This window comes from Schistocerca piceifrons, chromosome 5, assembly GCF_021461385.2.
Source record: "Schistocerca piceifrons isolate TAMUIC-IGC-003096 chromosome 5, iqSchPice1.1, whole genome shotgun sequence".
In the NCBI taxonomy this organism is placed as follows: Eukaryota; Metazoa; Arthropoda; class Insecta; order Orthoptera; family Acrididae; genus Schistocerca; species Schistocerca piceifrons.
The window spans coordinates 78,547,977-78,565,893 of record NC_060142.1 but is presented as its reverse complement, the minus strand read 5'-3'; the positions used below and the strand labels follow the sequence as shown (position 1 = coordinate 78,565,893).

General features: G+C 39.9%; 1 protein-coding gene across 2 annotated transcripts in view; it reads right to left on the bottom strand.

Moving 5' to 3' along the window:
• Window positions 1–17,917, bottom strand: part of LOC124799324 (neuronal acetylcholine receptor subunit beta-3-like) — a 255,312-nt gene that overhangs the window by 54,550 nt on the left and 182,845 nt on the right. For both annotated transcript variants that reach the window (XM_047262912.1, XM_047262913.1), the window contains exon 5: window positions 13,802–14,015. In XM_047262912.1, coding sequence (XP_047118868.1) covers window positions 13,802–14,015 — 214 coding nt within the window. The remainder of the gene's footprint in view (window positions 1–13,801; window positions 14,016–17,917) is intronic.

Below are 17,917 nucleotides of genomic sequence, written 5' to 3'. Positions count from 1 at the left end.
GCTGCCACTTCTTTCACTCACGGGATCTGATGCTGAGGCACCTTGCAGTGTACCCAATGTGGAGGATCCGTCCTCACTGCAGGGTGAGTGGTGGGTGGTAACACAGTTGTCTTGCTTGAGGTGGAGAATCAATGTGGAGGTTAATCATCTGACCTTGCCCTTTTAGCCTGTGATTAGATAAGCTCCATCCAAGCACAAAGGAAGAAGAGTTTACCAGTTACAGGGTGCTTGAATGTTAGGTGTATTATAGAGGCCATTAGGGAAATAGCATCTGGGGCTGGAAGAAATTGAATGTGCACTCAGTATGCCTGCCAGGAGCCTCAGCCAAGATGTGGAGGAAGTACTGTCTGTGGCTATTGAGCATGCAGGGTGCAATCGGCAACGTGCGAGTATTACAGAGATACTTCTTGAACTCAAGTGGGAATCCCTGGAGGGAATATTACATTCTTTTCATTGAACTTCACTGCAGAATGATTCTACTGCCCCCAATGTTCATTTCACGTAAGGACCATAAAGATAAAATAAGAGAAATTAGGGCTTGTACAGAGGCTTAGAGACAGTCATTTTTCCATCGTTCTATTTGCAAATGGAATAGGAAAGGACATGATTAGTATTAGTACAAGGTACCCTTCACCATGCATGACACAGTGGCTTGCAGAGTATGCATGTAGAAGTAGATGTAGAGTTGATAATTGACTCAATTTGAAGATGACCATTCATGCAGGTGGACACTTGTGTAGTTTTCGCTATATCCACACAAATTGCTTCACAGTAATTGCAGAAATGGTTACATGTGATGTCCCTTCCTTCACTCATAGTCTTGTTTCAGACTCCATGGAAGTTGGATGGATGTCCAATAGAGGAAATAGAGCTGGATGGTCATTAGAAGGCATCTAAAGGAAGCAGCTACCCGGGTAGCACAGTACTTGTGGAGTGCACATGAGGGTTTTTTGGGCTAGGCTGTAGTTTGAGGTGCTCTGATGAACACTCACCATTTGACACACAGCAAGGGAAGTCAAATGATGTTCATAATAAATATACTTCAACTGTCAACATTTTATCAGTAAGCTGTTGAAGTACTTCCAATAAAGGTCCCAAATTTACTGCCCTCCAGGAAAGTTCTCACACTCAAATTATTCTTGGAAATGAGAACTGGCTCAAAACAAAAGTGGAAATCTCTGTGATATTTAGCAAGTCATGGGATGTATATTAGGAAGACAGATTAAAGGTCACAGGAGGGGAAGTTTTCATTGCAGTTGTCAAAAATATTGTCTCTATTGAGATCAAAGTTGAGTGTGACTGAAGTTATCTGGTCATGTATAACAGGTGTAGGTGTAACCAAGTTAATTGTTGGACATTTTTACTGGTCACCCAATTCTGCTGTGACAGTTCTAGAGTCATTCAAAGAAAATCTACAGCCAGTAGTGCATAAGTAGCCAGATCAAGGAATACTAGTTGGAGGCGACTTTAACCTACTGAGTATAGACTGGGATGTCTATAGATTCACTGCAGGAGGTACAGACAGACAGTCATGCAAAACACTTTTGAACACGTTATCTAAAAACTGTCTTAAGCAACCAGCTCAGCAGCCCATACACAATGGAAATATCTTAGACTTTGTAGCTACAAATAGGCCAGACCTTATTGACAATGTCACCATAGAAATTGGGATTATTGATCATCGTGTCATTATAGTTGCTACTGTTACAAATCAGTCAAGAAGACTAGAAGAGCCCATTAAATTTTGGCCATGGAGTCGCACAAATAAAATTTCTTCCACTGATCACTGTTTCGGCCGTGTATCATCCAGCCATCTTCAGAGTAAGTCAGAAGACTGATGACAAGGTGTCAATCATGGCTCTATATGCTCCAGCGTGGTGGTATGTGCCTACGAGTTACAGGCACTGGTCAGCAGCAAAGAAATACGCTTACTCACGCACTGCCTGTGGCAAAGGCGTACAGACATTTGATTTGATTATCAATTCGGCAGTGATGACACCATGATGACTTTGCTGCAGTTTAATTCGTGGGAGGTCAGAAGATCATCTTAACACAGTGTTTCTTGAGAATATGGCCTATCTTCATGGAAAGATCACCCACAAGGGGCAAAAATGCACTTGATCTAAAGGAATTACTATCTTCTTTCCCACCACATACCTGCATTCTATGTTTTGTGTGGAGAAAATACATTCACTTTAAAAAAGCTCTTGAGGTATGTGAGCTCTTCTTGCAAATTATCTTTATCGGATATACAGTGCGCCCTATGCACTAAGGTCTTAAGGACACCTACGGTCTGTGAAGGGTGTCGGCAGCTACAGGCATGCAGATACAGATTTGTATGTGTAGGTTTATGATATACAGCATGTCCTAATGTGCCGTCAACTTTATGGTGAATGATAACATCCAAAAAGGATGCTATTTCCATAGCAATTTGATACTAACATGGATAGAATTCAAATGCTCAAGAAATCAACGTAATTCATCCATTCTGTGCAGCCATACTACAAATGTGTCATCCAAGTACCTCCAGAAGACTGTTGGTTTGAAAATTGCTGAGTCCAGTGCCTTGTCTTCAAAGTCTTCCATGAATAAATTAGCTACCAGGGTGGAGAGGAGCTTCCCATAGTGACTCCATTGATCTGATCACAAAATTCACCATTAAACTGAAAATGTGATGGCAAAAGCACATGTTCAAATAAGGTTGTGATGTTCTTATCAAAATGTTGTCCGATGAGAGATAAATAGTCCTTTAAAGGTACTTTGGAGTATAATGATACCACGTCAAAACTAACGAGCACATCCGTACTATTTAGCCTGACATTGTTGAGCCTCTGAATAAAATCTTTGAATTACAAATGTGGCGACTACATTTTTCTACCAATGGTTTTAATAAGGAAGCTAAATATTTGGCAGAAAGATACATTGCTGAACCAATAGTGCTCATTATAGGCCCCATATACAGTTCCTAATGCACATCAGACTAGGAGAGTGTTTCTGCTAGAAAGAGCAGATAAGCAATTAGAATGAAATTTTCACTCTACAGCGGAGTGTGTGCTGATATGAAACTTCCTGACAGATTAAAACTGTGTGCCGGACCAAGACTCAAACTCGAGACCTTTGCCTTTCACGGGCAAGTGCTCCACCAACTGAGCTACCCAATCTCGTAGAGCACTTGCCCGCAAAAGGCAAAGGTCCCGAGTTCGAATCTCGGTCTGGCACACAGTGTTAATCTGCCAGGAAGTTTCAGATAAGCAGTTGTTAGCACCTCACTTTGACAGTGAACTGACATCACTTAGTTCCAGTAAGATGGATGTATAGGAATTATAGGCAAAGTTTAAGCAGACTGTAAATCATGGTCTGGAAAGTTATGTGCCTAGTAAGTGGATAAAGGATGGAAAAGACACACCATGTTTAATAACAAAATTCAGAGGATGCTGAAGAAGCAGAGGCTGTTGCACTCTCGGTTCAAAAGGGACTGCACAAATGACGACAAGTGAAGGTTATTAGAGATTCATGCACCTGTTAAAAGATCTATCCACAAAGCATACAACTATCACTGTCAACATAGCAAAACCCTAGGAACCCTAGGAAATCCTCGTCTTACAAAAAATTGCTAAGCAGGTCTAAGGCTTCCATTCGTCCCTTGTTGACCAGTCTGCTGTGGCAGTTGAAAGTAGCAAAACAAAAGCTGAAGTTTTATATTTCATGTTCAAGAAATCATACATACACGAGAATCATACAAACATATGATCATTTGGCCATCAGACAGATTCCCATAGAGACAACATAGGAACAAGCATACCTGGAGTATAGAAACAGCTGAAAGATTTGAAAGCAAATAAATCACTAAGTATTGAAGGAATCCCAGTTTGGTTTTATGAAGGGTACTCTGTGGCATTATCCCCTTAACTAGCCTTCATTTCTCATGAATCTTTCACCCAGCATGAAGTCCCAAGTGAGTGGAAAAAAGCACAGGTGACTCCAGTATATAATCAGAGTGCAAGAATGGACCCACAAAATTACAGAAGAATATCTCTAAATTTTGTTTGCTGCTGAATCTCTAAACATATTCTCAGTTTGAATATAATAAAAACTTTCTCATGACTGAGAGGCTTATGTCCATGAATCAACAAAAGATTGCTCGTGTGAAACTCAGCATGTCTTTTTCTCACTTGATATACTGTGGACTATGGATGAAGGCAACAGGAAGATTCCATATTTCCATTGCAGGCTATTAATGAAGGTACAAGTGTATGAAATAATTTTGCAGATATTTAAGTGATTTGAAGATTACTTAACTAATAGAACCCAGTATGTTGTCCTAGACAGCAAGTGTTCATCAGAGGTAAGCATATTGTCAGGCATGCCCCAGGGAAGTGTGATAGGACTGCTGTTGTTCTCTATATATATAAATGATTTGGTGGGCAGGGTGGGCAGAAATCTGCAGTTGTTTACTGGTGATGCTGTGGTGTACGATAAGGTGTTGAAATTGAGTGAGTGTAGGAAGATACAAAATCAATCAGACAAAATTTCCAGCTAGCTCTAAATGTGGAAAAATGTAAGTTAATGTAGATGTGCAGGAAGAACAGTCCTGTAATGTTTGGATAAGGTATTACTAGTGCCCTGCTTGACACAGTCAAGTCATTTAAATGTCTGGGTATAATTTTGCAAAGTGATATGAAATGGACCAAGCATGTGAGAAGTGTGGTAGGGATGGTGAATGGTTGACTTCAGTTTATTGGGAGAATTTTAGGGAAGAGTGGTTCACCTGTAAAGGAGACTACTTATAGGACACTGGTACAACCTACCCTTGGTACTACTCAAGTATTTGGGATTTGTATCAGGTCGGATTGAAGGAAGACATCACAGCAATTAAGAGGTGGGCTGCTACATTTGTTACCGGTAGGTTTGACAACATGTAAGTATTACAGAGATGCTTCAGGAACTCAAATGGGAATCCCTGGAGGGAAGGTAATGTTCTTATTGAGAAACATTATTCAGAACATTTAGAGAACTGGCATTTGAAGCTGACTGCCAAACAATTCTACTGCCACCAACATACATTGCGCGTAAGGATCACGAAGATAAGATATGAGAAATTAGGGCTCATATGGAGGCATATATGAGTAGAGAGTAATTTTTCCCTCACTCTATTTGTAAGTGGAACAGGAAAGGAAATGGCTAGTACTGGTACAGGGTATCCTCCATCAAGCACCGTATAGTGGCTTGCGGACTATCAGTGTTGATGTAAATGTAGATGTAGATAGTATTTCACAGCACTGAGCTCCAATAGCTGGGTAATATTCATTATATCCACATAAAATGCTTCACAGTAATTACAGCAATTGTTATATGTCATGCCCCTACTTTCACACATAGTCTGGTATGGGGCTCCATTTCCTGTGGAGGAAATCAATGTAAATTGTTGTTACAGGCCGTAGTATCATCGCAGGGTTGCGCTCAAATATTAAGCATGTCACCTACTTTATCATATAAATATGTTGCCCAACAGTGTCCTTTGCAGCTAGTATAAATATGACATCCTAGCAAACGCTCCGTCAGTTCTGTCCTCGCACGTGATACTGTTGGGTACTATCATCCTGCACTATGAAATATTCAATAACAACTTTTCTTGACACTTGGTTCTTCTCTCTGGTCATTTTCTGGATTGTATTCCTCTTTGTTCTTGGCCTGTTGACATCAATGTTGTGTAGGATTTAGCTTTGGGACTCTTTGTTACCTTGCAGCTCGTGACCTCGTGGTCGCACTCCTGCTTCCTGAGCATGGGGTCCCGGGGTCAATTCCCGGCGGGGTCAGGGATTTTCACCTGCCTCAAGATGACTGGGTGTTTGTGTTGTCCTCATTGTTTCATCATCATTCATGAAAGTGGTGAGATTGGACTGAGTAGAGGTTGGGAATTTGTATGGGTGATGGTAACCGTGCAGTCGAGCACCCCACAATCTGAAACATCATCATCATCTTTGTTACCCAGGTTGCTTTGTACCTGTCTTAATCTTGTCTTGTACACCATCATTCAGCTGTGTCTAGACTGACTACCACTTGGTATCATGTTATCTTCTGCAGGTGGCTCTTCCACATTCCAGCTTTGGGTATTTCTCTCCTGGGTTCTGATGTGTGAACTGGTATGTGGCTACATGCAAATATAACATTGGTGATGAGGAGAAAGGAAGTTGTTGGTACCATAGGCACTAAATTGGTTTGCCTCCTGGAATAACAGCAGCAGCTAGTGTAACAGTAGCAGCTAAAGATAGAATTGTTACAAAAGTCACTGCAGCACCAGGCAGACAAACTTGGAGCATATAAGACCACTTTGCTTCAGGCCTCAGTGCCCCCTGCAGTCAGTAGAATGATGCTATGGAACACTGGTACACATATTTGCATCAACAGAAGCAACATTTCATGGTGTTTCAAACTGCTGATGATACATTGCAGTGATTGTTATTACTCACCAGACACCTTTTTCCTGCTCCGAAAATTAATACCTCTGTCTGACCCAACTGTGCTCTCCTTTCTTGAGTGCATGACATGGTCAAACACACATACACCCACCCATCATTTCCTTATCACAGTCTAGTCCCATGCATTTTCAGCCCTATAAATGGCAGAGCCATACGTGCTCCAACTACTGTGCAACATTCTATGTGGGCACGTCAAGTGATCAGCTGTCTACTCACATGAATGGCCACTGCCAAAATGTGGCAAATAACAACTCTTGACTGCCCAGATGCCCATCATGATGCGCACCACATCAAATGATTTCAACAGTTGGTTCACTATGGGAGCCATTTGGATACTCCCTTCCAGCATTAGTTTAGCTAAACTACATGGTTGGAATTGTCTCTCCAGAATATCCTGTGCACTTGCAATCCCCCTTGTCTAAACCTCTGCTAACCTGTTTCTCACTACCTCACCTTACCTTTTCCCTTGTCTCTTCTGTCCCTGCCACTCCGCCCCCATCCAGATCACGTACTGCCTTCTCCTAATTGGCTTCCATCATCCCCTCTGACATGGGCATATTCTCTCCCTTCTCTGCCCTGCCCCCTTATTCTCTTCCCTCCTTCTCTCCCCCTTCATCTCAACTGCCATCTCCTTTCCTCTCTTTCCTTCCAACTGCTCCCAATAATTGATTATCAATAATCATTCTCACAGTGGGTGTGTACATTTGAGTATCTGTGTGGCTCTGTTATTCACTTACCTCTTTCTCTTCCCCTTCACCTCCACCATCATCTCTTTTCCTCTCCTTCCTTCCAACTGCTCTCAATGATCAATTACCAATAATCAATCTCACAATGGATGTGTGCATTTGGGTATCTGTGTGGTTGTGTGTGTGAATCTGAAAACTGCATATTTTTGCTAGTGAGAGCTAGTGTAAGTGCAGTATTCTGTTGAGAGCCCCTATGTGCCACACATCAGTCAGCTATAGGTGAGTGGGTGCTGTTCTTTCATTTTGATTCTGGTCTGACTTGCCAGTGATGGCGGTCATACATCAGGTATGCTTGCTTATATGAATCAATGTGTGTGTGTTTCTTTTTCTGAAGAAGATTTTGGCAAAAAATAATTTCTAATTGTCTTTTTGTTGTGCCTGTCTACAACTGAACATGTCATCTTTACAGAGAGTAGCAATTTACCTTTCCATTCTATTGTTGATGTCTCTTTCTTTTATGTATTATTCCACTTAGGAATTTTCGTTGTTGTTATACATTGCAAATTCAGCGCATCAAACCTAATTGAAGTACTCACACATTTATGCGACTGCTCACTTCAGGCAGGCACTTTCCCTGATGTGTTAAAAACATCAAAAGTTATTCCTGTATATAAAAAAGGAGATAAAGACAATGTAAATAACTACAGACCCATCACAATTTCCTCCTGCATCTCTAAAGTACTGGAAAAAGTTATGTATGAGAAACTTATGAAATTTATAAATAAAAACAGCATCCTATGTAATGAACAACATGGATTCAGAAATAAGAGGTCAACGACAACTGCTGTCTATGAGTGCATCAATTCCATCCTAAACCTGATGGACAAAAAACAGGAAACAATAGGAGTCTTTATTGACTTGTCAAAAGCTTTTGACATGGTGGACCATAAAATTCTGCTATCAAAGCTAGAAAGATATGGTATTCGAGGTCTGTCCAACAAGTGGATCAGTTCCTTCCTGACAAATCGTATGCAGGCAGTGTGCGTCAAGCACACAAATATTGAACTAAAAACTGTATCTAATCACTTATCTGACTATAAACAAATAAAATGTGGTGTACCCCAAGGATCCGTATTGGGACCCCTTCTGTTTCTTCTGTACATAAATGATCTAAGCTTAAATATTGATGCACACAAATCAATCATATTTGCAGATGACACCACGATTCTATTAAAAGGAGACGACGATGAACAGTTACAGCAGACAGTAAACACGGTCACGAAACAACTTAGCAGCTGGGCACAGAGTAACCAGCTTGTAATAAACAGTAAGAAAACCGTTGCTCTAAAATTCCACAATGTTCCTAACAAGGACATGTTTATCCCATCAGTCTCTATCAATGACGAACCAGTTGGTAACAGTACTGAAACCAAATTCTTAGGACTTTGGCTGCAGAGTAACATCAGATGGAATAAGCATATTGAATGTCTCAATACAGAACTGAGCAAAACATGTTATCTTCTTTGTTCATTAAAATCATGCTGTAGTGAGAAAACAGTAATGAGTGCATATCATGCGTACTTTCATTCTCGTCTTAGATATGGGGTCACCTTCTGGGGAAACTCTAAAATAGCTAATAGCACATTTAAACTACAAAAAAGGGCCATTAGAATCTTGTTTGGGTGCAAGCCTAGAGACTCTTGTAAACCCCTGTTTAAGAAATCTGGTATTCCCCCATTACCGTGTGTATACATTATGGAAACCCTTTTGTTCTTTAAATTAAATGTAATAGGCAAGGACCAGAGGCTACAAAAAAACTGTGATATACATGAGCACTTTACCAGACAAAACAGGAACTTACATATGACTCAAATCAGCACAGCACTGTGCCAAAAAGGTACTTTTCACATGGGAGTTAATCTTTATAACAAACTTCCTGAAAACATAAAAGCTATCACTGAGGTCAATACATTTGGAAAATCTCTAAAGTCATATTTACAGCATCACTGCTTTTATTCCATTGATGAATATTTAAATTTATGAAATGTGTTATATAAATACTTGTGTGTAAAGTATATTATTGTAAGCTTAAATATGTATGCCTTGAAATTACTTTCAGCCTGTATATTTATAACTTGACTTGTCCAATGTCTTATGCATAAGCTGCTATGTAGACAACAGGACCAATAAAATACAATCTACAATCTACAATCCCATTCCCTTTATATTTTTTACTGTCATTCTTTACTTACCTACAAATTACTTGTCCATTCTGTATTCCTTAATATGTCTATACTTTCTTTTCCTCTGTAATACCTACCTTCAAAATACACCAATCACACTCTGGAGTGTAATTTGAACCCTGCTGTTGTAATGACCCACCATGCTAATACAATGACAGGAAAAAAATTGCATTACCAATGAGTCATGCAGCTTAAACAAAAGTTGGTAGGCATGTTTCTACATCTGAAAAATAATGCCTACTTTAATTTCACATCAGTTGCATAAGAATGATACTAGAATGAGAATGCAAATCAGGTTTGCTTTAAATACACACTGTGAAGGTCATGGGCATTAGTTATCTTTGAGATTGGATGTGGTGAGCTGATGTTAGTCAAGAATGCCTTTAAAGTGACGAAGATAACATTATCAGTAATTCACTGTGTTTGAACAAGGCTACAAGAAACCGGATGTTCTTTCTGTGATACTGCAGTCAGTGGTGGTAACAAGAACGTACAGCTGCAAAAAGACCTACCTTAGGATGGTCAGATGGCACTACTGAGGAGGAAGACCACTGTGTTTGGAATGTGGCTCTGGTGCATGATACTGCATTTGTATCAGCAATTTGAGTGGCAGTTGGCATCACAGTGACACAACAAACTGTTGCAAATTAATTACTTCAAGGACAGCTCTGAACCAGATGCCTTGTAGCGTGCATTGCACTGCCCCAAACCACCATAATTTGTGACTTTAGTGGTGTCAAGCAAGTGCTTGTTGGAGAACAGGGTGGAGTTCTGTTGTGTTTTCTGCTGAAATCTGGTTCTGCCTCAGTGCTGGTGAAGGCTGTGTGTTGGTTACGAGGAGGCTAGTTGAGGGCCTGCAACCAGCCTATCTGAATGTTAAACACACTGGACTTACATCTGGAATTATGGTCTGGGATGCAATTTTGTATGACAGCAGCAGCACTTTCGTGCTGATCTCATGCACCCCGACTGCAAATTTCCATGTCAGTCTGGTGATTTGATCTGTTGTGCTGCCACTCATGAAGAGCATTCCAGGAGGCATTTTCCAACAGGATAACACTTGTCCACAACAACTATCGTAATCCGACATGCTCTACAGAGTGTCAACATGTAGCCTTTCCTACCCAGTCAGCAGATCTGTCTCCAATGGAGCACATATGGGACATCATCTCATATCACAACTCCAGCATCATCCACAAACAGCATTAACCATCCTGTATTGACCAGCCAAATGCAATAGGCATGGAACTCCATCCATAAACTGAATCTGGCATGTGTACAGCACAATGCATGCAAGTTTGCAGGCTTGAAGTCAACATTCGGGTGGTTACACCTTTATTACTACAGCAGCATTTCACATTTGCAATGGCCTACTTTGCACTTATATTAACATGTGATCCTGCAATGTTAATTACTTAAAGACAGTACCCCAACAAATGTATTCCTGAAATTTCATTACTCCTCGATAATTATTTTTTAGTGTTGAGATTTTTTTCCAATATTGTAATTGCCATACCACAACTCCCAGCTCTTGTGGCAATGGCCCCTTTTCAAATGTTTCAATCCACTGCTGATTTTAAAACATTCTCCGTTAGCGACTCATGTTGCCCATCACATTCATTTATTTTTTGATCACATTGTTTGGTCATGCATGTTTATTTACTGTCACACCTGAAAGTTTGCAATTGAACTTATCTATTTACAGCCACACCCCCTACTTCTTGCTTCTTTACAACATTTTCTTACCATAGTTCTAACCTCCACATAGCTGTCTATATAGCACCTACCATTTATTCCTGTTATAGCACTCTGACAATAAATTTTCACCTTCTGATTTTCATCCTTTTTAAATCATTTTTCCATCATTCCTTTTGTCTCCCAGCCATCCAGTCAAGAATCCCTGCTCTTCCTACCTGTGTCAATTCTGAAAATTCTCTTTTGTCCTAGCAAAACTCCTACCATACATCCTATTTCTTAAATCTTGTCTTGCACGTGATATCCCACATAATGAGCTTACCCTTAAAATTGGCATCTCAGGCTGTCACCTATCCTATTGCTAGAATCTTCACCTCTTCCAATTCCATCAGTCCCTTTCCGTCACTACTCTGATTTCCATAATTATACAATCCAAGCTCAAAGCATCCTTGACAGCTTCTATTTCCTTTGCAAGATCCTTTCACTCAGACACCACAACTTCATGATGCTATCATTGCAGTAGAAACACTTGCCCTTAAACAGTTGGAACAACATTTGCAATTCCACCTGAGAAAGCTGGCCCAACTACTCCTGCCCCATCTGACACCACTGTGAATTTGAAATTCTTATGTACCAACATCTCCCAAGCACTATGTTTCCCAATGTCTTCCTGATACCAGATTCAATACCTCTTCCTTATTCCCTACCCAACCAAATCCTGATCCATAATTATTTCATTTTTGAAAGCCAAATATGTAAACAAATCCCAAGGTACTTCTATCAGTATTTGTCTGGCATCATCCAATGCCAACTTATTTATAGGGCTTCTGGAGCAATTCTTCTTATCTAGTTAACACCTAAAACCCCTTCTCTGATTCAGGTTGACTGATGACATTTTCATGATCTGGGCTCAGAGCAGGGACAACACTTGCTCTCTCATTTATAAGCTCAACACCTACTCCCAAATCCACTTCACCTGGTTCTTCTCAATTCAATGAACCTCCTTCGTAATCTCAAACTCCTCACCTCATATGGCTCCACAAATACATATGTTCATATCATGCACACCAACTGCCAACAGCAACTTCAATCTGACAGCTGTCACATGTTCCATTTCAAACAGTCTCTTCCATACAGCCTCGCCACCCATAGAAGCTGCACCTGCAGTGGAAAGCAGGAGCTGTTAAAATATACTGATAGCCTTACCACAGCCTTTTCTTGATAGATATTATCTATCCAGCTCATACACAAACAGATCTCCCATGACATCTCCTCCTCTGACACCATTAAACATCTAACCATCCACCAACTGCCATTCCTCTGATTACCCATTATCAAAAGCTCATACACTTCCTTCATCAGGGCTCTGACTACATCCGATCATGTCCTGAGATGATGTCATACCCATATCACCCAAAGTAGTGGTCCACTATCCATCCAACCTACGGAATATCCTTGTCCATCCCTTCTCCAATCCTGTGCCCAATCCTGCAGCTGATGTGTCATTCACTTTTGTTCGAACCAGGTGCAATACCTGTCCCATACACCCACCCACCACCAACTACCACAGTCCAGTCACAGGCACTTCCTATTGTATAAAAGGAAAGGCCATGTGTGAAAGCAGTCATATTATATATAAGCTATACTGCAATTACAGTGCAGCATTCTGTGTGGGCGTGACAAGTAACCAACGGTTCACTCACATGTATGGCCATTGCCAAACTGTGACAAACAACAAACTTTGTTTCCAGTTGCCTGACATGTTGGACATCACAACACAAATGTCCTCAACAACTGTTTCACCCCGTGAGCTATTTAGTTATTCTGAACTATGCAGGTGGGAATTTCTCTCCAGCATATCCTGCACCCTCACACTCCTCCTGGCCTAAACCGCTGCTAACCTGTTTCCCACTGCCTCACCTTACCTTGTCCCTTGTCTCTCCTGCCTCTGCTATTCTTTTCCTGTTCAGATTGTGAACTGCCATCACTTACCAATAATTTTTGGTTTGATCGAGCTCTAATTGTAGATAGTTTTTAAATGATTTATTTGGTGGAAAAATGAAACTGGCTACTGAAAAATGGAAAATTATCGGTTTTTTATAATGAGTGACGTCAATCCTCTAAAGGCTGCTGATTAGCTCATAGTATTTCAACAATTATGTGCTAATAAGACAACTTCAGTTACTGATTTATCTCAGAGAAAAATGTTTTACAGAAAACTAATAAAGCTGCTGCAATCAGCAGGTTGAATACTATGACATAAATAATAAAGTTACATAAAATATTACATCATTAAGAATTTAGCAATTTAGAGTATGGACTGCATAGAAATTTAGAGTATGTACTGCATATGTAGTACATGCACAAATAAAAGTAGATGAAAAACAAGAAAGAAATTGTAATTTAAAAGGACTAGAATAATATCAAATGGAGTAAGTCCACTTTATTATGTTTCAAGTATATTTTATTGATATGATCATTGCAACTTTGAGAAGCCTTTTATGTCCTAAAAATATTCAAATTTGTCCATTTCAGTGGAACACAAACAACATGACTATTTTAAAAAGCCATACAAAAAAATATTCTGCAGGTCACACTCATTTTATACACATTATTTCATAATGTATAAAAAATTACATTGATGTCAAAGCAAGGCCAAGAACTTTTCACTGTGATCTTGTAATAGCAGTTTCCTTACCCCTTTGTCATTAAAAGTTGCATTCACAAGTTTGCCTCTGTGAGACCAAGATGAAAACCACATTGTACATGTATGTACGTCATATGGCCAATTTTGTAAGTCAAGATCACAGTGTGCTATATAGTATGTGTAAGGCAAGCAAGTTATCTTCCCTGTGGAGTACAAAGTACACTCAGTGCTTGGAAATTTTGCAAGAGAGAAGTCTAGTGCACTCCTGGAACAAAAATATTGACATAACTACATGTAATATAATCAACAAAAGTGTAAATGTAAAATCTGAAGGCATATACGGGGTGTTCAGAAAGCCTCTCCGCAGTGCCGTATGATTGTTAACCGTGCATACCGTATGATTGTTCACCTGCCTGGTTACTTCCCTTCAAGTGGACTCTCCCAACATTCCACTGTTTTGTTTATCTCAGCCACCATCAGTAGTATCGTTGGTGTGTGTTGTTATGTGTTGACGTGAATGTTTAAGTTTAGTTCCTTTGTCAGTTCATTTCGTTTTGTCAGTGTTAAAATGCTAACCATTGAAGAATGTGAGTTTTTAGTCGAACAAGTGTTCAAAGCTGGCAGTAAATACAGAATTTCAGTTCATCAAACATTTAATTCAGTTTTCCCAGAGACAACAATCCCACATCACGATACTGTGCGAGATTTGATTAACAAATTTCGAAGTACAGCTTCAGTGACAGATGCACCGAGAAGCAATCGTCCTAGCATTTTGTCTGTGGATAAACTACTCGATATTTCCAATGAAATGTCCATGAGTCTGAACAAGTCAGTAAGAAAACCCACCCAGGAAATCAATGTTAGTGTTGGAATGGCCCACACAGTTATAAGGAAAAAATTAGAACTTTTCCCATACAAAGTGACAGTTGTGCAAGAACTGAAAAATACTGATCATGGCAAGAAATTGCATTATTGCCAATGGTTCAAAAATTTCGTTCAACAAAATGGAAGGGATATTCTTAACGAAATGCTTTTCACTGATGAGGCATAGTTTCATTTATCCAGGTACATGAACTCGGAAAATTCTCGTATGTAAAGTGCTGCAAATCCATTGTGTATTCATGAGGAACCACTTCATTCTGTGAAAATAGGAGTTTGGGTTGCAATTTCTAGATGTCGGATTGTGGGTCCCATATTATTCAACAAAACAATAAATGCACAACGATACTGCAGTGAGTTTCATTTTGGTATATCCACTGCAGCATATGGCACACCCAGCTAACAATCATACGGCACTGCACAGAGACTTTTTGAACATTCCGTAGTTGGCACTACAGTAATTGACATCACAAAAATTTTTCAATCAAGTTAGTGAAAATTCTTATTTAACTGCATAATGAACAATACAAGGCATTTAAAAAAATGTTGCAAGGAAGAATTTATCATTCTGACATAATTTAACACAGTCAGATTGTTTACAGCCATTCAGAGATTTAAGTAAAATATATCTATGAAATTTGTAATGCTCTATGATCTTCTATAATAATAATAAATCTGTAAAACTGTCATGTCTGTCTGTTTAAACAGGCTTCTCCAAAAATACCAGATGAATTTTCATGAGGTTTTCGCAGGGATCTTGAGCACAGCTTTGGACACCATACAGGCTATGGTTGATCACAGTCAGATCAGGGAAAAAAGATATTGTGATTTAAACAATAGAAAATCCAGGATGGAATAATGACAGTATTGTGATAAGGATAGATTGCTACTCACAATATAGCAGAAATGTTAACTCACAGATAAAGGGAGGGGGGGGGGGGGGGGGAGAGGGGGGAGAGAGACCATTGGCAGTCTTTCTGTTGTGCCTAGCTGCAACTCAACATCTCTGCTATATGGTGCATAGCAATCTATCCTTTTCATAATATTGTCACTATAATTATTTAAAGTTTTGTTTGTGTGTTTGAACCCACTAGTCTTCAAAGCTAAAAGAACAATTTTCATGGGATTTTTGCAGGTAACTTGAGGATAGCTTTGGGCACTGTGTATGCTTTATTTCATCAATATCAGATAACAGGGAAAAATATACCATAATTGAAAGTTTTATCCATACCAATATTATAAATGCAAAAGTAACATTGTCAACATTGTCTGTTACATTTTCACAACTAATCTGCTGAACCAATTTTGATGTAATTTGGTAAGGAGATAGCTTGAAGTCCAAGGAAGAACATAGGCTAATTTAAAAAGTGTGTAGTAAAAAATACTTATTCATTTGAAGAACATTATGCAAATTAGGAAAAAATATTTACTCTTTGAAATAGCTTTTTGCATATGCTGATGCATCATGAGGGCAGCTGATGCTATTGTACATACAGTAGCTTACGTACTCAACATCACTCATCATAAGAAAACTACTGAATAGTGAGCGCAGCCACGGGTAACACTTCAGATAAGATGATAAAGACCATTTGATAAGATTTTGTGTTTAGGCCAGTTAAAGACAATGGCTGGATAGACAGGAAAAACCAAACTTAAAATACATCTGAAAAGGAAAGGCTACAATTAATGTGTTTTATAAGTTTTGACTTATGATAGTGAGACATCAACTCTTAATATTATCAGCATCAAAGAACTGAAGGGAATTCAGCAGATAATGGAGAAATGTATTTTGAGGAGTTCTTGAAGAGGCAGAAAATGGAAAAAAACTGATCAGGAAAGAAAGTTGGAGAACATAATTATGATTTTAATGAAAATATACCTGGAGAAGCATTCCAGGCAGCACCTCCGTAAGTTATTCAACCTCCCAAATTTCTACTGCCGCATAAGGGCACCACTTTCCAACCCCCATCATATCCACAGTGTTACTCCTCGCCCATCCCTCATTGCACCTAAGCGCTGCCTAGTTCACTTTTTCAACTTGCCACACTCCACAAAACTCCCCACCAACACTCCACAAAATCCAAAGCCAAAGCATTCCCACAACACTGTTGTTAACCTTTCCACCAAAATTCTCAGCTCCACAGAAATTTCCTATCCAAAGGCCTCGCCTTTAACCCTATACCCAAATTTAACCATGCTGGACTTGTCAAAGACCACTCTCCTTCTCCTGATCCCTGCAATGGAAGAACTTCTTTTCTGCCAGTATCTCCAATCAAAGCCAACCCAATTCGAACATTGAACCCTGCCTCTCCCAGTTCATACCACTATCCAACCGTGATCCTACCTAACCACCCATAAGCATTTCTCACCAACCTTCCCCAGGTCCATTCCTCAACATCAGCATTTCAGCAGAAGTAACAATAGACATACACAACCTCAAGGCTAATCTTGACCTAGTCACCCTACTTGCAGACAAAGGTTCCATCACTGTTGTTATGAACTGCAGTGACTACCTGGCAGAAGACTGCAGCAATTATCTGACTCCTCCACCTATAAACTGTGTCAGAGTCATCGTATCCCAGAAGTCCAACACAACCTCCAACAACACCTGCTTAATGTCTTGGGCCCTTCCCAGAACTTCTTCCCTGAATCCAATTCCCTTCTCATCCCTATGAGACCTTGCACACCCATCTTCTACATGGTCCTCAAAATCCACAAACCCAACAATCCTGAACGTCCCATTGTGACCAATTATTGTTCCCCCATTGAAAGAATTTTGGTCCTCATTGACCAACACTTCCAACCAATTGCTCATAATTTAGCCTCCAGTGTCAAAGATACCAACCACTTCCTTCACCGACTCTCCATCATCCCCACCCCTTTACTTCCTGAGTCCCTACTTGTCACCATTGATACCACCTCCCATACACCAACATCCCTCATGCCCATGGTCTTACTGCTATTTAACACCACCTTTCCCAATGTCCTTCAGACTCCAAACCCACTAACTCATTCCTGATACACCTTATTAACTTTATCCTAATCCGCAACTACTTCTTCTCTGAAGGGAAGATATACAAAAAAATTTGCAGCTCTGCCATGGTCAATTGCATGGCACCTACCTATGCCAACCTATTTATGGGCCATCTAGAGGAGATCTTCCTAGCCTTCCAAAACACCAAATCCTTAGCCTGGTTCAGATTCATTGATGATATCTTCATGATCTGGATTCAGGGCTGAGACACCATATCTTCATACCTTTGCTATCTCAACAGTTTGTCCCCCATT